The 21,859-nt window shown below is 63.8% G+C and overlaps 1 protein-coding gene across 1 annotated transcript in view; it reads right to left on the bottom strand.

Moving 5' to 3' along the window:
* The window catches only part of NCOR2 (nuclear receptor corepressor 2), a 165,081-nt gene that overhangs the window by 125,401 nt on the left and 17,821 nt on the right, over nucleotides 1-21,859 (bottom strand). Inside the window, exons 2-4 of the mRNA XM_025045498.1 lie at nucleotides 11,814-12,012; nucleotides 6,043-6,170; nucleotides 3,798-3,975 (exon numbers count right to left, since the gene is read on the bottom strand). Coding sequence (XP_024901266.1) covers nucleotides 3,798-3,975; nucleotides 6,043-6,170; nucleotides 11,814-11,918 — 411 coding nt within the window. The 5' untranslated portion in view covers nucleotides 11,919-12,012. The remainder of the gene's footprint in view (nucleotides 1-3,797; nucleotides 3,976-6,042; nucleotides 6,171-11,813; nucleotides 12,013-21,859) is intronic.

The following is a 21,859-nucleotide window of genomic DNA, read 5'->3' as shown; positions in this document are numbered from 1 at the left end:
GCACTGGTAGACGCGGGGCTGTGCGCACCTGACGCCCTCCCTCACCAAACCTAAAGTGCCTCTCGCATTCTGGCACCTGCGGGCCTCTGCACAGCTCTTAGCACCACACAGAGTGCCAACGCCACCTCTGAGCCAGCTGAAATGAGACCCGCCTGCCCACGCCCCCTCCCCACCCCCCTCTCTCCACGCCCCCAGGACACTAGCCTGGTCTCCCCAGCAGTCCCATTCCCGTCTCAGGGTTCCTGGAGGGAAAAGGTGGACCAGTGACACGGATCCTGGAGCCCAGTCTCAACTCTGCCGTAGGAAACAGCTCCCCTTCCCACCTCCGACCTCCTCCCAGGACTGAGAAGGGAGAGGAACGGAACGAGAATGAGGGCTGTGGATGGAAAGGCTTCGGGGATCAGGACACCCCAGAACTGTAAGGCCAACCCAGGAATAATTCTCAAAAGCAACATTAGCAAAATGAAGGTTTCCGTCCCCAAAGCCGGCAGGGCCGGCCCGGGGTTACATGAAGCACGTGGCAGCTGCCAGGACCTGCTGGGCGAGTCGATGGAGACTCTGCCTTGAGGCCTCGGTGGGTGAAGGCTGCCTGCTTCAGCGGGCTCTTCCTGAAGGCGCAGGCTTAGCGCTCATTCTCGCCAAAATGGCACACGCGGATCCAACCACGACTGAGTAAGTAAGTAAAATGTGATGGCTCCACACGGCAGAATGTGATTCAGCCATGAAAAAGCCATGGAGCGCTAACACCCGCTACGAGGGACGAAGCTTGAAAACGTCACGCTGAGCGAAAGCAGCCAGATGCAAAAGGCCACGCAGCGTGCGGCCCCACTCATGTCAAGTGTCCAGATGTAGAGACGGGAGGCAGACAGGGCCAAGGAGAACCGACGGGGAGCAACTGCTGACGGGCCCAGGGCTGCCTCCTGGGACGGTGAGAACGTTCTGGAACTAGCAGAGGCGGTGGTTGCATTGCACAGGTTTTAGGAGCGTCCTGAATGCCCCTGGCCTGCTCGCTTCCACACGGCTAAGCTCACGCTGCGTGTGCACACGGGGGAGGCAGAGAGCACCACCCCCAGGGCTGAGTGTCCCAGGAATGGGACGGGGGACCAAGGGACTGGGGGACCTAGAGACCAGGCCTCCGGACGGGTCCCCTGATGGCTGCTGCCTTCGCTTCGGCCCAGACCCAACGGAGGAGAACAGCAAACCGAAACCCCAAACGGCCGCCAGGTAGCAAGCACCTGGCACCCTTTTCCCCATCAATGTCCCTGTGTAAAAATGCAGGCTGGTGTAGGAAAAAAAGACAACAAAAAACTCATTATGCAAATCTGAAAACGGGAGGCAGAAAAAGCCTTAGGGCCGAAGATGTGCCCCAACCCCGCATCCCAGCCCCAGGGCAGCTTCCGGCTGGCCGGCTCAAAGCAAAGGGGAAACGGCTCCGGGCCGGAAACGGGGCCTCGAAGGAGTGAAGACAGAGGCCCCAAGGGTCAAACTGCCTTCTCGTTTAACACACCAAGACCACGTGGCAGAGCCAGGAGACGGTCAGCGATGGGGCCCGAGCTCACCACGGCCCCGGGACAGAGCCGCGCCTGCCATCAAGCAGCCCTCGGATGGCGGTTATGTAAGCCAGGGCTCCTGTTCCGTGCGTCTGGCATGGGCTTTCTGTCCCTCTCAGCCAGCAGATAGCAGACACACAAAGGGGCTTTCAGGAACGGTCCCTCACAGAGCTAGGTGAATCCCACAGGAAGCCTCTGATGCCACAGGACTGCAGAGGCACAAGGCAGGGAAGCGTTAGGAAACAAAACATTTCTATATAAAAAAGGAACACAGCCAGGGAGGGAGGAAGACCGTTTAAAAAAAAAAAAAAAAATCCCATCGAATTCCTGTCTCATGCATCCAGCTGCATTCCACAGAGCAGACGCAAACATCGGACCGCTCTGGGAGCCGTCGCTCCCCGGCCTCTTCCGCTGCTGACAGACAATGTGCTCACACTCTCCAAATGCTCTTCACCAGCCCACAGCAACTGCAGGAGTGGGTCCAGCCAGGCCCGCACAGGGCCCATCCCCGGGGTCCCGGAGAACAGAGACGCAGACAGACAGAAACAGAGAGGAACAGGCATGGACGTACGCACGGACCCGGGCAGAGGCAGACACGCAGACACAGAGAGGAACAGAGACAGAGAAAAGCGGACACAGAGACAGACAAACAGAACAAGCGGAGTACGAAAGACTTAAGCAGAGAGGCGCAGACGTAGACACACACACACACACACACACACACACACACACACACACACACAGAAGCAGAGACAAAGAGATACGGACAGACAGACAGAGACGTGGGGGGGAGGGAGCCCCCCAGGGAGCCACGAGGAGGAGAGGGACGAGCAGCCGATTCAGAGCCATGTGACACGGACCTTCGCAAGAACCCACAGGCCCGAGGGCTCTGGCCCATGTTCTGGAGAGCTAGCCTGGTTGTCTGGGCAGAACCGGACTTGAGAGCAGGGCATGACCCACTCAGGGATCCAGTGCCCAGGGCAAGGAGGAACCCTCGCTGGCTTGGCCCTGTGGACCCTTCACACATCCCGCACCCCCATCTGTCCAGGCCCCACTTCAGGGCCCCTCCCCGGCAGCTGGGCAGTCAAGGCCACAGGGACGAGGAAGGAGACTCGGGTGCTAAGGGCAGGAGGGTGAATGGGGAGCGGGGCCCCACCAGGGAGACCAGAGGCCAAGCCTGCGACAGGACAGCCCTGCGGGCAGGGCCGGCTGCGGGCTGGGCGGCCTGGGCTTCGGCGCCCACTCCCGACTTCCCCGCGGCCGCAGGCAGGTGGCTTCTGCTCACGGGGCCTGGGACCCCGTCTACAAAAGGGGAAGGAGGCAGGTTGCACTTCTGGGGCGGAGAAGATGCTCGCGCCTGGCACATGGCCCGTGTCACCGTGAACCTGTCGCCACCGTCACTCCCTTTCCTGCTCACTCCCGAACGAAGGGCCCAGCTCCGCCTAAAACCCCACCACTCGACCCCCTCTGGCGCCGGGCGGAGACGAGGACCCGGCGGGCCTGCGTGGGCCACTTCTGTCCGCCTGCCTGGCTCCCCGTCCCCACCCCACCCCCCCAAAGCCGCAGCGGGATGAACAGCAACGCGCTGGCAGCTGGGAGGCCGCTCACGAGCTAATGTGTCCTCGCGGCTGTGACGAAGCCCGTGGGACAGCTCAGCACGCGTGGAAGGGACATCCGTCACACGGCCACCAAGGACAAGCACGCCCGCTGGCCACAGTCCCCGCCCCAGCCCAGGCAGAACCATGAAATCACGGCTTCGAGGCAGCAGGGCCACCCGCAGGGACAGAAGCCCCTGGGCCGCTGGCTGTGACTCGGCTGTGGGCGCCGCAGTCGGCCCCTCTGAGCGAAGTCCCCAAACAAGCTTCCGGGCTGAAAGCCGTGAGCTCGGCTGGCAGAGCGGGACCCACCACAGCCGCAGCCCGACGCCCGGTCTGCACACATCTGTGCTCCTCCCACCTCTGCGTGCTTTCCGTTCCGCAAGCAAGTGACAAAAGAGCCCCCAGGACACGCGGGGGCGGGGGGGGATGGTGGCCCCCACAGCCAGGACACACGCAGTGGGGGCGGCCCCGCTCCAGCCGGGCCATGCCCCCCAGAACCACCTCAGCCTCCTCCTCCCTGAGCTGCCCGCCTCCCAGCGCCCTGTGCTCGGACCCCCGCCAGCCTTCGCCCAAGCGGTCCCTCCCGCCTCCCCGGTACCTCGCACACAGCCCGCAGCAGTGGAGCGCCCGGCTGGGGCCCAGGCCTTACCTTGGACAGGTCCTCGGAGCCCCCGGGCTGGCCGGTGGCCAGCAGCGGGGAGGGCCGCAAGAGGGGGTCGGGCAGCAGCTCCAAGCGAGGGCGCTTGCTCTCGATGAACTCCATCTCCGACTTGCCCAGCTCCGGCAGGTACGAGTGGGACTCAGTTCGCAGGTGAAGCTCCTGGGACCTGCAGGAACCAAGGGCACACGGCGTCACGCCCACTGCACGCCGCTGAGCACCTACCGAGCACCGGGCCCTCCCCGACCTTGCGAGGCAAGTGCCCGCCTGTCCAAGGGCACGCGGGACTCGGACAGACTTGTCTTCCTTGCGGTCGACGTTCGCTCGCTGTGTTTAGCAGAAGCGGGTGCCCCATGACTCCGCACGGCCTCGCCCGAGTGTGGCCCAAGGACCAGCAGGACCAGCCCCGCCTGGAGCCACGAGCGACGCAGAGGCCTGATCCCACCCCAAACCTGAGTCACACTCTGCACTTACACAAGATCTCCAGGTGATCCGTGGGTACAACAATTGCGTCTGAGAAGCACCGTGGACCTAACACAGATGACAACACACATGGTGCCATCTGCACATCACCCACCCAGGGCTGACAGCGCCAGCCGACGACAGCGCTCTAGCTGCTCGGCGTGGCCTTGTCTCTGCAGCTCAGCCCGGCTGCCTGGAGCGGCGCTGAGGGCTGTCCAGCCTCATCGCTCCTGCCTGGCTCCCCTTCCTCCTCCCTGCCAGTCTGTGGAGGAGGAAGCTGGCACAGAGATGTCACGGCCTTGCCTGAGCACGCACAGCACAGCAGAGCCAAGACGCCCAGCCTCCGCCGCCAGCCACAGCCCGAACACCGCCTCTGCCAATGCTCACTCCAATCAGCACGGCATGGGGTCCGGACTCACGCCCCTCACGGCCGGGCCCCGCCCTGTCTGGCCCTTGCCCACCTGGCCCCCGCTTTCCTGCCTCAGGGCCCTGCGCTTGCCAGGCACCTACCTGCCTGGCACTCACACGCCGGCTCCCTCCACGCCGCCCCTTCTCCCGAATGTCTCCGCACACAGGGCATCCCCCCTCAGCAGCAGTCTCCCCGCCCGCCTCTGAAGCGTCCACCCACTCAAGTGCACCTGCTCCTCCTGGAAGACTGCCGCCCTGGCCCTTGGAGGTGGCCTCCCTGCGTGGGATACCTCCGGGGTACGTGCGCCGCACAGGGCTCCGGCCAGGCCTCTGGAGTTCTGTCCCATGACAAACGCAGGTATCCGTCAACCTTGCAGCCTCCGCAAGGTGACAGGAGCAGCTGATGGGCCAGCCCGGCCCTGGTGGTGCCCCAGCCCCTACACACAGCCTGAAGGACCTTAGAGGAGGAGTGACATCCTGTGCCTCTGAAGCGCAAAACCGCCCCACGGTCCCTGTGAAGCTCGCCCTCCCGCCCCCAGCGGCTGCTCACCCTGGTCCCGGGCTCCGGGCCCCCCTGACACACTCCACGCACACTCCCGGCCCCCGGCCTTTGCACGCGCTGCTCTCGCTGCCTGGAAGCCTTAACCTGCTCTCTGAATGGCCGGCTCTGAAGCAAGCAGGAGTCCCTCCTCTGAAGAGGCCTTTCCTGGCCACCCCAGCGAAGCGGCTGCTGCCACATTCTGGAGTCACCCCGTGTGTGTGTGGCACGTGGGCTCCCTGCAGGCAAGGCCGTCTGTCCCGACGCCCACAGCCCAGAACGGCCAGCGCGGGTCAGACGCCGAGGACCGTAAGCAGCCTGTGCTATCACTGCCTCGGGCGTCGTGGGGCCCTGCTCCGGCCTCGGCCCTCCCTGGGGTCGGGCAGCGGCGGTGCCCACACCGCCACACTGGCTCACTCCCCACACCCGGATTACGCGAAGCTAGGCTGGCCCTGCAGTGAGCAGACACCAGAGGGCCTCGTCCACCGGCCAGGGGATGGGAAGGGACCCAGAGAACAGGAGGAGGACAAAGCGGAGGAAGGAGGGGGCTCCCCGCGTGTACCCAGGTGTGGACACGCCCCACCCAACCAGTGACCCAGCCCCGCTGTCCCCCTTCCCCCCACATCTTGCTGGTCACTCTCTCCTGCCTGGGCCGCACACCCAGAGACCACATGGCTCTTCCCTGCCCACCCCCTTCCCCGCCCCAAGCCCCAGGGCAAACACACAGCCGGACACCCCTCGTTCAACAGCAGCCCAGGCAAGCTCCTGCTCCTGCATGCTCCCCCTCCCCGCCCCCCCGAGAAGCGGCTCTGTGGCCCTGAGCCTCACCTTTCGCTTCCAGGCTGAAACTCGGACAGCAGGGAGGGCCTCCTCCTCTGGGGCTGGATGATGGAGCCAGGCGACAGGTGCGAGCTGTAGTCCCGCGGATGGTGCTGGTACTCGAGCAGGCCAACGTCCTGCAGCCAGAGGACAGGGCAGGTGGGTGCGACGCTGTGGCTCGGCCGGCTTTATACTCGGAGGCAGAGTGAGGGGTCCTCCGCCCAGGGCCCACCCACGTCCTCGCCCACGTCCTCGCCCACGTCCTCGCCTGGCCCCGAGGCCCGCAGGCATCCATGGGGCCCCTTGCCCGTGAGAAGGGGCGCATACAGCGCTGTGCTTGCGCCTGCACACGCGGCCTCGCTCGGCCTGCAGCGAGCGCTCTGCGATTCTGCCCACTTCCCAGACGAGACGACGAGCCTGCCTGTCGGCAGAGACGACTGGGAAAATGCGCGGCCTCACGCCTGGCCAGGGTGCCCAGCGAGGCCCGGGCCTCGCACACCAGGGGAGGGTCTGTGGGGCTCAGAGACCAGGCCGCGAAGCGAAGGACAAGCCCACCCACAGATGTAAAGTAAGCACAGACCAAAGTCAGAATGAGCTTTGGCCAAAATCCTCCTCCCTTTAGTAAAATGCCGTCCGTTCCCCAGCATCACCCAGAGGAAAAGTAAACGTTAACAAGTTAGGTGGACCCCGATTGCCAACACGCCCTGATCTGAGAAACATTCAAATGCGAGATAGAAAAGATAGAAAACAAGTCTTTCAAAGGAGAGAACTGGACAGGCTTTATTCGTGCACCGATCCAAATCGATTAGTTCTGTCTGCCTAGAGCAGCCAGTTACACCCTGTGTGGCCATCGGTTAGCGATGTCTGACACGAGTCCGGCTCAGGGCAGAGTGGGATGGCGTGGGATTTATTTTCTTCTCGGCACCTGTCCTAAAATTCTCCCAATTTTCCATGAAAACTACAGTCATTCTTTGTCTGCCCGGCCTAATCTTTTTTAAATAGTTATTTCTCTGAAGAGAACCGGTTGACGCCAGGTAGGCATGTAGAAAATGTGTGTGTTTCAGACCCTCCAGAACCGTGTGTAAGATGGGAGGCCGGCGGCCAGCGAGGGTGACACCATCACCCGGACACCATCACCCTCCACGGCAGAAACGGGGAGGCGAGGCCTTCCTGGGCAGCCCCGTGTGGAACCAGAGCCGCGAGGCCTCCGGCCAGAGGTGCATCATTCACACCCTCTGAGCCTCCGCGTCCTCATCTTTGAAACGGGTGACTGACCCAGATGGGGGGAGGCCTCTGTGCCTCCTACCTCTCGGCCCCCTTAATTCTCCCAGGGATGTACCCCAAGGCTGAGGGCAGCTCCCAGAAGGCAGAGCAGGGCTCGGCCACCCCCGCCCCCGAACACCACGACGTCTAGCCCAAAGCACCAGGTGCTCACAAACGGGGTGGGGGAGAAGGAAGAAGAAAGGGCTGGAGGCGGGAAGCGAGGGCCGCCGGGATCACTCTGGCAAGGCCGCTGGACAGAGACCCCGCGTGTGCACGGACAGAAACCCCGCGTGTGCACGCACAGAGGCGGGCGTCGCCAGGCCCTGCGGTCTGCCGGGGGCGTTTCTCCCATCTGCCCTTGCACACAATAGCAAAATGAGCCAAGTGGCAGAGAGACAGACAGTCTAGTCCCTCGGGAGAGGGTCTCAGCAGGACGGCGCCTACCCCTGCCAACTGAGGCAGAGGGAAGCCCGTGACACGTGGGGCCCCCGTGGCGTGGGCATGGACGGCCCACTGCATAAACTCTCTGACCTCAGCTTCCCAGTTCAGAAGCCAAGTGGGACGAGCTCGTCAGCAAAGTTCCTCTAAGAAGCATCTGAGGGGCCACTCCTGCCGTGTACACACTAACCTCCGCCCTTAGGCCTGCTGGCCTCGGCCTCGAGCACCCCACCCCGCCCCCCGCATCTGCAAACACAGTCACATGCAGTAGGACCATGGATCGATTTGTGACAAAGTGGAAATTAAGCAGACTGGCCCTTCCCCCAGAGAGTTTGATAAGCACTGACCTAGGGCAGGAGTCAGCAGCCCAAGGCCACAGCCTGGCTCAGCCCGTTTCGTCACTTGTCACTGGCTCGCGGCCACGGCCATGGCTTTACGTCTTGGCTGAGCCACTTTCACGAGACAACAGCAGTGGTGCCAAGGAGTTGTGACAGCGACCCTCCCTCTAGAGGAAAAGCCCACAGTGTGCCCTGAGGACAGGGTGGAAAGCACACGGCTGCACTGTCGTCACAGCGAGTGGTGTCATCCGAGTCACCGCTGTCCCACTGCAACGGCACGTACTACCTCTCCAGGCATCGGGCAAAGGCCTCTGCACACGCCGGCTAATTCAATCCTCCCGATCCCATAACCACCCTCGGTCAGCAGCGGGGGAACTGAGGCACAGGGCCATGGGGCCCCTCGTCCAAAGTCTCCTGGGACCTCTGCGGCCGGGCGTGAGCATAGCCGTCCGACTCCAGAGCCCGTGCCCTGAACGGCCCATCCACAGGGAGGCACAGAGAGGTCACCTAACGTGCCGAGACCACGTGGCAGGAAGCAGCTCCGAGACCCAGACCCACGTCTTCCGGCTTCAACACCTTCATTTAGCACAAGGGCTGCAGGAGCCCAGGAGAGCTCAGGTTCCAGGGGCCTTGGGGGGAAAATACAGAATTGAGCTGGGCCCCAGAAAGCCCCAAAGGAGGCGAGGAGGCGGGGGTCTATCGGGATCCTCAATCCTGGGAGACCCTTGGGGCCAGGGGTCTCTAGGACACTCTGGAAAGACGTGGGGTCTTGATACTGGGCGGGAGGGAACCGCGCACGGGGAGAGCATGCAGGCGGGGCAGACGAGACTCCACGAGCCACGAGCACGCTGACATCCACGGCGGCACGGAGTGTGCCTGAGGCCGGTCGGGGTTGGGGCCTTTCCCCGGCCTTGGTCTGTCAGCACAGCAAGACCCACGCTTCCATTTGCACTGGGCATAACACACCAGCGGCCGGCAGATGACACAGGCTGAAGCACGGCCAGCAGAGGAGGCCATTCCCACCACCTCTCTGGGAGCTCAGGGCCTGCAGTCTGGGGGCCGAGGCCCTCCTTGGGCTTCCTGCCACCCCGCCAGGGGGAAAGAAATGTCTGCCACGTGCATTCACCACCCCGAGCGCCTTGCTCAGACCCACAGCGCGCACAGTACAGATGGGAACACTGGAGCTGCCCCACTGGGTGCAGTGAGCAGCCGATGTCACTCAGCAAATCGGGAGGGTCGGGGACTGAAAGCCACAGCTGGAGATTGTCTGGGCTCCAGCGGGGACCGGCTGTCAAGGCCGCCCTATGCCTAGAGCACCCTGGAGGCCTCTGAGGCCAGCAGGTGCCACCCCAGGAGCCAAGCCTGCGGGAGAGTGTGTGGGAGCGAGCCGAGGCCTAGGACAGTCACAGGTCACTGGGTCCGGGCCCCGCCCCACGTCCCAGCAGATCTGCCTCAGCTTCTGTGCAAGGCATCAGCATCCCCACCTTCCCCCAGCTCCCACCTGGCCCTTAGGCAGGGGAGCCATCGTTCTGTGCCTTGATTTCCCCTTTCACCCACCCTGTCTTCCAAGGACTCAGAAAAGGGGAGCATCTCCTAGGATGGGCTGGTGGGAAGCTGAGGGAAAGTGGCTGCAGCCCCAGACGCATGCCCAGGACAGCGAGACCCCGGCCCCCGCTCCTGCCTTGCAGTAATAAGCAGGACCCCTGACTGGGCTGCCGCAGCACAAGGCAGAGCAGGCAGGGAGTGGGGCCCACTGCGGCCACCACACAGGTTAGGGACACCCCACCTCGTAGCCATCCAGGGCCCTGCTCACCCCCGGCCTTAGCCTCCTGCCTGGAGGGTGCGATGACCACTGGGAACTGTCCAGCCACACCCTGCATCACTGACAGCCCAGTGCGGGCCGAACAGGAGGTGTCTGGGGTCAGCCGGTGACTCCCAAATGACAGAGGGCCCAGTGAGGACAAGGACCAGGAGGGACAGCAGGGGCAGGGGCCATGGAGTGGGAGGCTCCCCGAGGAAGGGCCACCCCATCCACCCTAGGGGAGGGCTCCCCGAGGAAGGGCCGGCAGAGGGATGGGAGACAGCAGGAGAGCGGCTGGCACCAGCCGGGAGGGGACAAGAAGCCGGGAGGGGACAAGAAGCCGGAGGCGGTGGGAGACAGCAGGAGAGCGGCTGGCACCAGCCGGGAATGGACAAGAAGCCGCAGGCGGCGGCTGGGCCCCTCCCCCACCCCCAGGCAGCGAAGAGTGACAGTGACTGAATCAGGGCAGCTGGGGCTGGGCACCGGGCGCTGGCCCCGGCACACAGGCGAATCAGGAGCAGGGGTTCGCATCGCTCCCCGTGTGTGGATGAAAGACAGAGGCTCGGAGGGGTCCCTTGTCCTGCTTCCTCAGCTGGAAATACTTCCCATCTACAAAATGGGGAGCCACGGGTCCCCCGTGGGGCGATTAGAAAGAAGCATGGGCACCGCACACAGATGCAAGTCCGCCCCGTCCGCCCTGGGGGAGGCGCTCAGTAAGGAGAGCCCCCATTTCTGGAGTCGGGGCTGCTGGCGGCTATGACAATGACGATGGCAACACATAATAACCGTCTACCTGTCGGAGCACGCTCCACAGCCCTGGGCACACAGTAGGTGCCTCAAATAATGACAGGGCCCCGGACCCTGCGCCTGAAGCAGACGCTTTCTCACGGTGATTAAACCTCCTGCCTCGTCCCCTCATCTGCAAAGCGGGGTAACGGTGCGAGGGGCCCTTTCGCTAGGCAGTCTGTGGGAGCCGGTGACTCCACCCCAGGCAGTTCTCACAGGGCCCCATGAGGCACTGGCTGTGACAAGCATCCTGGGGGCCCGAGCCCTCAAGAGGCGACTGTACGGGACGCCCCCAGGCTGGGCCAGCAGGGTCATATGCAAACACGCTTCGCTCACGGAGAGAAATGCACCCCCACACCATTTCCTCTCTGTGTCTCACAAGGAGGGGCCGCACCAGCCAGCGGGACACACACGTGCCCACACACAAGTCAGCAGAGCCAGCTGCCACCCCGGCTGCAGCTGCAGGGCCTCGTGACCCCTGCCACGCAGCCAGGCGGCCAAACGGGGCAGGACCAGGACTCCGACAGCCCTCTGCGAGCACCTGAGGACAGAGCATACAGGAGGTGCCCATAAATGACGACAAGGCAGAACCAAAGGCCCGCCCTCGCGCACCTAAAGGTGAAGGTGGAAAACAGGGCCCCACGCGGAGGGGGGCGGAGGGGTGAGTCCCTGCTCCCCCACCGGCAGGCTGTCCCCCATGGTAAGCAGAACCAGCAGCCTGGACCCCCAGATCGGGACTCAGAGACAGGACACATGCTGGGCCTCAGACCCTTAGGGCCACAAACGTCACCACGGTGAGGAAACACCAAGGCCAAGGATCAGGGAGGGGAGGGGCTGCGGCAGTGGCCCCCAGGAAGCGACCCCAATCCTAGAGCAAGGAAGGAGCCCAGCGGGGGGTGGGCTGTGAGAAAAGTGTACACAGCAGGCGCTCCATGTTTGCGCGCAAATTCCACTGAAGACTCGGAGGCAGACCCAGCTCAGCCTGGCCCGTCTCCCCGGTCCCAGCATTAAAGTGGCGGCGAAGAGACGACGAGGGGCCAGCGTCTCTGCCAAGGCGCCCACTCCCCCGTCGGACACAGCGAGCCACGCCAGCCCTGACTCCGAGGACAAAAGGGAACAGGGCAGGGACTCGGTGACAGAAGAAGGCCTCTTACCGTGTGGGGTCGGGCGATCTGCACGGGGTAGGAGACGCCGTGGGGCGGGTAGCGGGGCTCGGTGGCCCTCCACGTCTGGGCCACGGGCTGCGTGGAGCCTGACATGACGGTGGCCTCTGGGGTGAGCTCCTTCTCGACGGCCACCGATATTAAACGCCAGTCCTCGTCATCTGCTCGCAGGCCGCCCTGTCACAGATACCTGAGGGAAAACCAGAAAAGCAGCAACGTCAGCCGGGGGGCAGAGCTCCTCGGGGACCCCGGTGGCCCCCAGTCCCTTCTCCGGCGTGCAGGAACAAGAGCTGCCCTCTTCCGTGGCCACCGACGGCAAGGAGACGCGACACAGCGGGCAGGACCCGAGCCCCGGCCGGGCCAGCGGCTGCCCCACCAGCCACATCGGGGAGACGTGTGTCCCCCGCCACAACCTGGGTCCTCACTCAGCCAGCGGAGGAAGCCCAACCGCGCGGGCGTGCCCCACCACCCCAGCAGCTCCCAAGGCCCCTGGCCCCCCATCCCAGCCCCAGGCCTCGGCGGGAATCCGAGTCCCCGGGGAGAAGTGCCCCGAGGGCACCCGGAAGCTTGCGGGAGACACCTGAGGGCCGGGCCCGGGAGGCACACGCGCCCATCCCGGGCTGCCAGGGACACGAGCAGCTTGGGCAGGACGCAGGTCGCACACAGAGTGACCCCAAGCAAGTCCGGGCCTGCCTGGCCTGACGGGGGACCCTCTGCAGGAGGGTGACGCTGTAGTGTGACGGCAGAACAGGTGTGAGTTTGGGGGCGGGGGATTAGGAACCAAAGGCCACACTGAGGACACAGCCAAAGACATGGACAAGAGCCATGTGGACCCCCGGAGGTCCCTGGGGGGCGAGAGAGACCACCCGTGTCCACATTGGACAGAATCTCGAGAACTGTCCGCTGGCTTCACAGGTGGGAGGCTGAGACCCAGAAAGAACAGAGAACTCACCTCAAGGGGGTGAGGAGACCCTGGTCGGGAGCTGCCTTCACCCACAAATCTCTGGGGGTCCTCACCACTCCCAGAATCCTCCTCTCCCTTCCCCGCTGGCCAACGCTCTGCCCCCACCCCCGCCCGGGTCACAGCAGGCTCCTCGGCCCACACCCTCCTCCCTCGGCCACCCAGAAAAGGGGTGTCCATCAGGCCCCCACTGCGTGCATCTCCCATTCCCACACCCCCGGAGCCGAGAAAGACGCAAGATGGCACCAGGGCCAGCCCCTGGAGGTCCCCACGCGGCCTCCTGCGATCAGGTAAATAGAAGGTACCCCAGCTTCCTGCAGTGGCATCCCTCATCGCCCCGCCCCCACGAACAGCTGTCCTCCACGGGTGGCCGTCCTGGCCCTCCACTGCCTGCTGGAAGTCTAACGTGGACAGGCGCTGGGGGGGGACTGAGATCATGGCGGTCAGAGGGGTGAGGCCCTGACTGCACCCCTGTACCCACCCCGCTCTTCTGCTCCTTGACTTGACTTTCCAGAACTATCTTTACTCCCCAGGCACCAGGATGGTCACGTGATCGAGGGCTGGTCAATCAGACTCCTGCTTCCCCTGGGCCAGTGACTGGTTTGAGAACGGGCATGGGACCCTATCTGAGCCAGTGAGAGTCAGCCGTGGGCCTTCTGCGGCCAGAACCAGGAACCGGCTCTCTGCTGGGTGTCTCAGCTGGGAGGACGAGAGCCTGGAGCCCCTGGGGACCACGCGGGACGGGAGCCTGCCCGAGAACAATGCCGACGGGCGGGAAGGCAGAGCTGGAAGCCGGAGGGGCACGTTCGGGTGGCGACGATGGCCGTGCCTGAAGGCAAATCAAAGCCCGCGTCTTTGTTTAAAGGAGCTGGGTGCTGGTATTTCGCCTTCACCAGCCCAACCAGAGTCTCTGTCACTTGCCACCAAAGTTCTGAGTGACGCAGGGAAGGAAGCAGTCACAGAGGGGGCAGTCCTTCAGCGTGGGCCGTCAATCTTTCTGACCCCGAAAAGCCGAAGAAGTCCAGAGCCAAGACCGTCACACCTGCAACCAGCCCAGGAAGCCACCCCATGGGCTTCACCATTGAGACAGGGCGAGCCACGTGCCGGGGGACAAGCCCGGCTCGGCCAGCAGGAGCTGCTGCGACCTTCACTGTCCCGTCACCGCGGGGCCCAGTCCTAGGATGCGGGAGGGGGAAGGGCTGCCGCACCAATTCCTACCAGGAGCACGGTGGCCACTGTCCTGCAGCTGGGGACAGGGGACTGGCCCTGGGAGAGCGGGCAGGCGCGGCCACCAGTGCTGGATCCGGTTTCAGAATTCCCCTGGTGCCCGCTGGTCTCACACCCCGCAGACTCCAGCCGTCTGCAGCAGAAGAGCCCGTTCCATTCTGCCCTCCCGCCGGGTTTTAAACAGCTGCCCACTGGGCCCCTGCAGGGCCACAGGGCCAGAGACAGGGGGCCAGGGCCACGGGGCCAGGGCCACAGGGCCTCCAGGGCAGCACGGGCCACTTCTGAAGTCTCTTTGATTCTGTGCTGCATAAAGTGGTGGCCGTCTTTTCTAACTTCGTTTGCCCAACCAAATGCTGGCTGGGGACGGCAGGCTTCTGCCACATGCTCGCTGCATGCAGGCTCCAGAAACTGGGGAGGTGACGCCTTTCCAAGCAGCCCTGGAGAACCCTCGGCCACATCCCCACCCTCAAGGCCCGCGCCTGGCTGGCCTCCCACTCCCTCAAAACTCACAGGGTGTCCACTGCTGAGCTGGGGGCTGAAGCCCGGCCGGCCCACCTGTCACGGTTTCGGCCCACCGGCTCCCTGGTCCAGTGTCCTCACAGGCAGGTTGTCCCCAAAGCTGGAGGACTGTGAGGACCTCAAGCTCCCTCGTTCGCCACGAGCTTATTTAAATAAACCCCAATATCCACCCCTCCCAACCTCAGCCACGTCTGTTGCCAATTCAAACAAATTTATATAGGAAAATAGTTTGGCAGCTCCTCAGCATGCTAAACAGAGTTACCATATGACCCAACAATTCCACTCCCAGGCACATGCCCAAAGGAACCGAAAAGAGGGACTCGAATAAATGTCACAGCAGCACGATTCACAGCGGCCGCAGGCAGAAGCGACCCAAACGCCCCTCAGCCGACGAATGAACGGACGAGCTGTGCTCCAGCCACACCACGGAGCAGGGTCCTCCCCAACCAGGGGCGAAGCACCGGCGCACGCTGAGGCATGGGGGACCCCGAACACACGACTCGGGGAAGAAGCCGGACACGGAAGGCCACACAGTATGTGTGACTCCGTGTATCCAAAACAGGCAAATCCACAGCAGCAGGAAGCAGAGTAGGGCTGCGGGGGCCGGGGGTACAGATGGGGCCACGTAGGGATGAATGTCATTCCAGGGGCCGTGGGGAGCCACCGCCGGTGGCTGACGGAAGAGTAAAGGGTCACGGTGTTTGACAAGCCGGATGTGGAAAGCAACGGTGGCCCCCACCGGGAGGCCTAGGAGACGATGCTGGGGGGTCTGGGGCAGCAGTGACCGAGAAGTGGCAGATGGCGGGACGGCCTTACAGACAGCCTGCCATGTGGTGACCAGGGCCAAGTCGCCCCTGGGGACGAGAGCCCAGCGTTCCCCTCCCTGGGCACGCTGCCCCATGGCCCTGCGCCTCACCGTCCTCGGCCGCCAGGAAGCATGCCTGTGAAGCACGGCGCGTGTCTGGTAAACAGCAGGTGCTCAACGAGGCAAATTCGGCGAGGTCAGGGCTCCAGGACAAAGGACGGCGCTTCAGTGAGGTCAAAGACTTGCCTGGCCTGGTGGCATAGGACGCTTCTGGGCCCAAGCCCTAAGCAGGCCTTGCACATCCAAGGCACAGGCCACGGCACCATGGAGCCTGCGCTGTCACCTCAAACTCCAGGCAGGGCCGGGGGTGGGGGTCCCCACACGGTCCACAGCAGGGGCGCCCCACGAATGGACTCCCATGCACACCTTGGGGGCGGCACACAGCAGGGGCCACTCAGCTGCCCACGGGACAGCCTCACAAGTTACAGGTCCAGCATGGCAGTACCCCACAAATCTGCTACCCCGAGTCCCGTTCCCATCCACTGTGTGGCTTTGCTAAGGCTTCCGACACTGCCCAGGCTCTGATTTCTCGTCCACCTTACTCTCCGCTGCACCCCGGGGCCAGTCACAGCGCCCGGCACACAGCAGGTACTCAGTGAATGACCCTGTTCAGCAGAGGCGGTCAGAGCCCCCGACACGTGTCCACCCTAGTCCACTGGGCAGAGGCCCTTCCGGCTGGGGAGGGGGCTCCCAGCCCCATGTTCCCCTCCAGCCCAGGGAGGACTGCCGAGGCCTCACCGAGACACATTCCACGGATTTTCCGTGTCCTGGGCAGCCTGGTTCGGACCTGAGGGGCAGGGGAATTACAGCCAGCTGTGGCTGGGACGTTTCAGGGGTGGGGGGACAGGGGGGCTTGTTCAGGCGACAGAACTGCTAAAATCTGCTGGGAGCCTTCAGACCTGAGCCCGCACCGCAGAGATGAGGGGGCCCATCTGTGCCACGCGAGCCCTGTGATTTCCTTGAAACGAAGGGGCAGCGACATTGGAACTTGTGGTGAGCGGGGGGAGCCTCAGAATTAAAAACCAGCTGCCAGGCAGGACGGAAGCCCCCGGCACATGCACCTACACACGCGTGTGCATGCAGGAGGTCTGGGCCCCACAGAGGGGACACGGCTGTTACACCCCCACCCCCAACGAGCCTGCCACGGTGCAGGCAGACAGTGCCCTGGGAACCGGTGGGCAGGGACCGCCGGCCCCACCGGCCCCTCTCAGCACTGTCTCTTCAGCACCTAGGACTGCATCTGACGTAGGGTAGCTGCTCCATGTTTGAGTGACTGCTGGATCCCCAGGGGCGCAGCGCCTGGCGCACAGTAGGTGTACTCGTTTCCTGCAGCTGCTGTGACGCACGGGCTGAAAGCGACAGGAATTTGTTCTCTCACTGCTCAGGAGGCCGGAACTGCAAAATCAAGGTGCGGGCAGGGCCGTGCTCCCTCTGGAGGCCCCGGGGAGGAGGCTGCCTTGTCCGTGCCAGCTCCCAGCGGCCCCGGGGTCCCCTGACCTGTGGTAGCCTCAGCCTCTGTGGTCAGGGGGCCTTTTTTCCTCTGCATCTCTGTGTCTGCAGTGTGGAGTTGCCCTATCCTCAAGGACACCAGTCATCCCACTCCACTCCAGGGCCACCTCATCTCAACGAGTCGCGTCCGCGAAGATCTCTTTCTAAATCAGGTCACATTCTGAGGTTCCAAGTAGACATGAATTTTGGAGGGGACACTATTTAACCCAAAACAGTAGGTGCTCGATAAATATTTGTTTTGTTGGCTGCTAAATCGAGAGCCTGATACAGAGCTTGGGTCACCATCCCGAGAGCCCAACTCGGGGTGCTGCCCTCAGGGCTGCCCCCTGCACCCCCAAGCTGGGACCAGGCCGGACAAACCCATCCCAAATGGGTCTCTGCCCCATGCTGGTCAATGTGCAGGCACCGGGCTTACAGCCGTGAACCAGCAGACATAAAGGACTGCCCATCAGAGCTGGCATCCAGGGACAGGCCTGTCCCAACAGGGAATCCCAAAGCCAAGTACTCAACAGGGAACGAATGGATGGATGGACATATACACTAATGGATATCAGTTTAACTGTTCCATTTTCCAGGGTTTTTCTGGTCTCACTTTTTAAACCGACCCCTAGGGCCATGGGGGCCTTTACTCCACTGCTCTTCCCAGCTCAAGTCCCTGCCAGTCACCGTGGGGGACGCAGGTGAGCACCATCACCCAGGAGCCCCCGAGCCCACACAATGGCTTCCCGAGCCCCAGCCAGCTTGGCACTGAGGACCCCGGGGGAAGCACCTCCGGTCCGACCCCCAGGATCCAGCCATGGAGGGTCTGAGGAGGGTCCCTGGGGAAAGACCTACGGAAAGTTCCAGAAAGCTCATGCCTAGAGAAGAGCTGCTGAAGCGACAGCTGAGGGCGTCACGCCCCACGCTGGTCAGAATCCTGGGGGGCAGGGAAGGGGCGGGGAGCCTACAACGGTGACTCCATCGGAGGCGGGGGTTGCGTTGCTAGCCCCACTCTGAGATGAGCAGACTGAGGCTGGGTGAAGCGGGCTGACCAGACAGCAGAGCGAGTCCCTGCTCAGAAGGTCACACAGGAGGGGACCCCTTACCGGGGGTGAGCGGGGCCTCGCAGGGTCTGGACGGGGTTGGGGGGAGGGGGCGCTGCACCTCCCGGCCCTAAAACCTGGCCGCACGCATCTCACTCAACATCCTGTCTCTGTAGATGGGGAAACCGAGGCCCAAAGAGGGGCGGGGCGTGCGCGGGGTCACGCGGCAGGCGGGGGCTGTGTGGTCGGACCCCGCCCTCCTCTGCTGGACCCCACAGCCCACGGGGTCCAGGCGTCTGGGGAGGTGGGTACAGCGGCCTGAGCAGAGCCCGCCTCAGACTCTCGAGGGGACGAACACCCAGGAGCCACGGGGAGAAGGGACAGAGCCCCGCTGGAGGGCCACGGCCTCCGCCAACCTGCGGGACAAACAGAGGCTGGGGCGACACACGCCAGGCGCCTGTCCCTCCCCTCCCTGAAAAAGGGCCCGGAGACCCCGGGAGCAGCTCCGCCGTGACCAGCCCTGATCCCACCTCCCACCCTCCCCATTCCACACAGCGCCCCCTCCGTCAGCAGGCTGGACCCCAGCCGCAGGCACCCACACTGGGCGCCAAACACGATCATCCCCATTCAACGGATCAGGAGGCCGGGCTCCGAGAGGAGGACTCAGCTGCCCAAGATCACACGGCCAGGAAGCGGCCGGGCCCGGCTCCGATCCCCGAAACCACGGGCCGGGGCCTCACTCCCCGCCCACACCCCCTCCGAGGGGAGCGGAAGGGAAGCGGGCTGGCCAGAGCCGCCCGGGAGGCCCGCTTGTTTGCAGCTGAAGTGGTACGTGTGTGTCCGCTGGACGACGGCCAGCACGGCCCAGCCCTGCTACCCCGTCACAGGATCTGCTCAGAGCCATTTCCTACTTGACTCTTTTCCCCGTTTAATTATAAGAGGAAGAGAGAGAGGGAGAAACCACAGCCGTGACAAACCCTTCCGCACGCCAGGTCACAGGGTTCCACGGGGAGCCGGGGCCGTGCCACGCTCACCCCTGGGGCATCTCATGCACCCCGCCCCGTCTCTCCCGGCCCGTCCGCACGCTAGTCCTCACGACACTCCGGGCGCCCCAGGAGGGGGTGTGTCTTCCACCAGACCCGGCTCCCCCGGCTGACCCTAAGGGGATCCAGAGAGCAGTCTGTCTGGTGTCCGAGCAGTGGGAGTGGGGGGGACGCTGGCACAGCTGTGTGACCCGGGCAAACCGCTTTACCCCTCGCCCTGGGGCCAGGAACGAGAGGGCCACAGGGGCGAGAGTAGCAACCTCTGTCGGCTCAGCACCATGCCCCTCGTGGGGGCAGCACGTCCACTCACGGACAGCCGCGACTGTGGCCCCAACCCCAGGATGAGGGGCTGGGGTCTTAGGTCCATCCGCTTCACCGCCTGGCGGGAATGAACCCATGACCAGGGAGAGAAAGGGCCAGAGAGCACGTCTCTGACGCTGCCCAGACACAGGACAAGTGCCACGTGATTCCACTCACGGGAGGCGCCCAGGAGCTGGACTCGGAGACAGACGTGGGACGGCGCTCACGGGGGCCGGGCGGTGGGAGCGGCTAACAGGAACTGAGTTTCGGTTTTGCAAGATGAAGACGTTCCAGAGAGGACAGAGGTGACGGCTGCACAGCCATGCTTGGGTCCTAACCACCAATGCACTGTGCACTCACGGACGGCTGAAGCGCTCCATCTTTTGTCACGATTCAAAGAATAATAATAAAATGAACCGCACGCCCGCCCGGGGAGGCCTCCCGGCTGGGCCCGTGCTACTTTGTGGTGGAGCTTTCTGCCAGGGCTGGCCCGTGGAAGGGGACAGCAGTGCCAGGGGGGCCAGCACGCAGCAGCCCCTCACAGCCAAGCGCTGCGCTGGACCACAGTCAAGGCCTCCTCCCTGGCCTACGTCCCCTCAGGACCTAACGGCCACCTCCAACCCAGACGGCCAGGACACAGGGAGAGGCTGATCTGAAACTCTCTGCCCCCTGACCCCAGAGGGCCCTGGGCCCCACAGCGCCAGGCCAGGCCCAAAGCCACTCTCTCCCCCTCTGCCCACCTGTCTGAGCCTCCACCCCATCACTCGCATCCCGTGCCGAGGCCCTGAAGGAGATGGAGGCCACCCCTTGGGAAGGAAGGCAGCGGCCCGTTTCCCACCGACCTCCCTGCACCGACATATGGTAAAGGTGTCCCCAGCTGTGTAGCTGCCGGAAATGCCTCCCTGCCCCCGCCCCTCCACGCAAGCAGGGCCCTCAAGAACAGCTTCCTAAAGAATTTATGGGGTCATCCCTAGCATTGCCGGGCAGATCTCTGGGGGAACGTGCTCCGCCACATGTGGACAAGGACAAATATGTTTGCCGCTAAGAACAGCTCGCCAGCAGCACGTCCCCGGCCAGGGGCGCACCCACTCCACAACGGCCCTCCCTTGCAATCGCCTTCCTGACCCCCAGCAAAAAGATAGTCTGGACCCAAGGGGCCCACACCTCCCACGAGCCTGGCAACTACTGCCAGCCAGGTGCTCAGGCCAAGGGGAAAAGGGCCCGCCCACTCCGATCAGCTCTGCCCAAGGCTGGACGGACCCATGAGGGCCGCTCAATTAGCCCGAGGGAGCCTGTTAATTAGTAAGTGCCCGATGGAGTCATCAGCAAGAACCCAAGGTCCTCTGGCCTCCAGGCCAGGCGTCCAGACAGGGACGGTGCTGCCCGGGAGTGGCAATGCGGAGTGAGGTAGCAGTCAAGGAGGGAGGGAGGGTCCCAGGCAGGAAGGAGGGAGGGGGAAGAGGGAGGGCTGTGGACAGCACGACCCCGCTGGCCAGGCCAAGCCGTGGAGGAGCGGGGCAGGTGGGGCCCAGGGAGGGGGTGGCCCCCGCTCAGGAATGTGGCCCGGGGGACCCACAGCTTCCAATTCTTTCAGGGGAATAAAGTCCAATTTGGAGACATCTCTCAATTCACCATTTTTATTTTAAAAACACTGACTAAACCCAACCCAATAAATCAGTCTGACATCCAAACGCAGCCCCACGGGCTGCCAGATGTGACCTGTGGCTTCTGACTTGTGGTCAGGTGGAGGCCACAAGAGAGGGCCAGGGAAAGCCTCGGGGGTGGGGGTAGGGCGGGGAAAAGGGGAGATGGGGAGCAAAGGGCAGGAATGTTCTCCGGAGAGGACGGAGCTTGGAGGGGGGCCTGAGAGGCCCCTCGCAACGACAGGCAGAGGGAGGGGCTGCACCCACACGCCCCGGGAGTCGGAAGTGGGACGCACGCTGGCTGTGAAAGTGGGGGCTGGGCAGGCACCCCAACCTGGCCCATCTCCCACACGTGGTTATGGCAAATGGCACCTGATGCCCCTTGGGCTGCCACCCGCCCTGCACCTTCGGGCCTGGACTTGGGGGGAGGCTGACCTCGCCTCCCAGGTCTGGCCCATCGGCACCAGCCACAGCCAAGAGGAGTTTATTCTCTCGCGGCTCTGGAGGCCAAGTCTGAAATCGAGGGACTGTCCCAGCGGTGTGCCCCTCCGAAGGCCTGGGGAGGCTCCTTCCTGCCGCCTCCAGCTTCTGGCAGCTCCAGGAGCTCCTCGGCTTGTGGCCCAGGCGCGCTCCGGTCTCTGCCACCTCACTGGGCCATCCTCTCTTCTCTTTGTCTCTTGTAAGGTCACCAGGCCCTAACCTTGGGGCTCACCCAGTAATCCAGGATGACCTCATCTCAAGACGCATCTGCAAAGACCCTTTTTCTACAGCAGTCAGCCGCGTGTACGGGCCTGGGTCTTAACGTGTGCCCACCTCTTTCGGTGGCTGACATCCGACCCCCAACACTGGCACGGCCTCTTCTGACACTGGTCTACTGAGCTCGCCCCCTGCCTCCCCATGGCCGAGCCCCGGCAGAACCCCCACTACGCAGATGCGAAAACTGAGGTG

Source organism: Pteropus alecto, unplaced genomic scaffold, assembly GCF_000325575.1.
Source record: "Pteropus alecto unplaced genomic scaffold, ASM32557v1 scaffold213, whole genome shotgun sequence".
NCBI classification, from domain to species: domain Eukaryota; kingdom Metazoa; phylum Chordata; class Mammalia; order Chiroptera; family Pteropodidae; genus Pteropus; species Pteropus alecto.
This window is presented reverse-complemented; position numbering and strand designations above follow the sequence as displayed.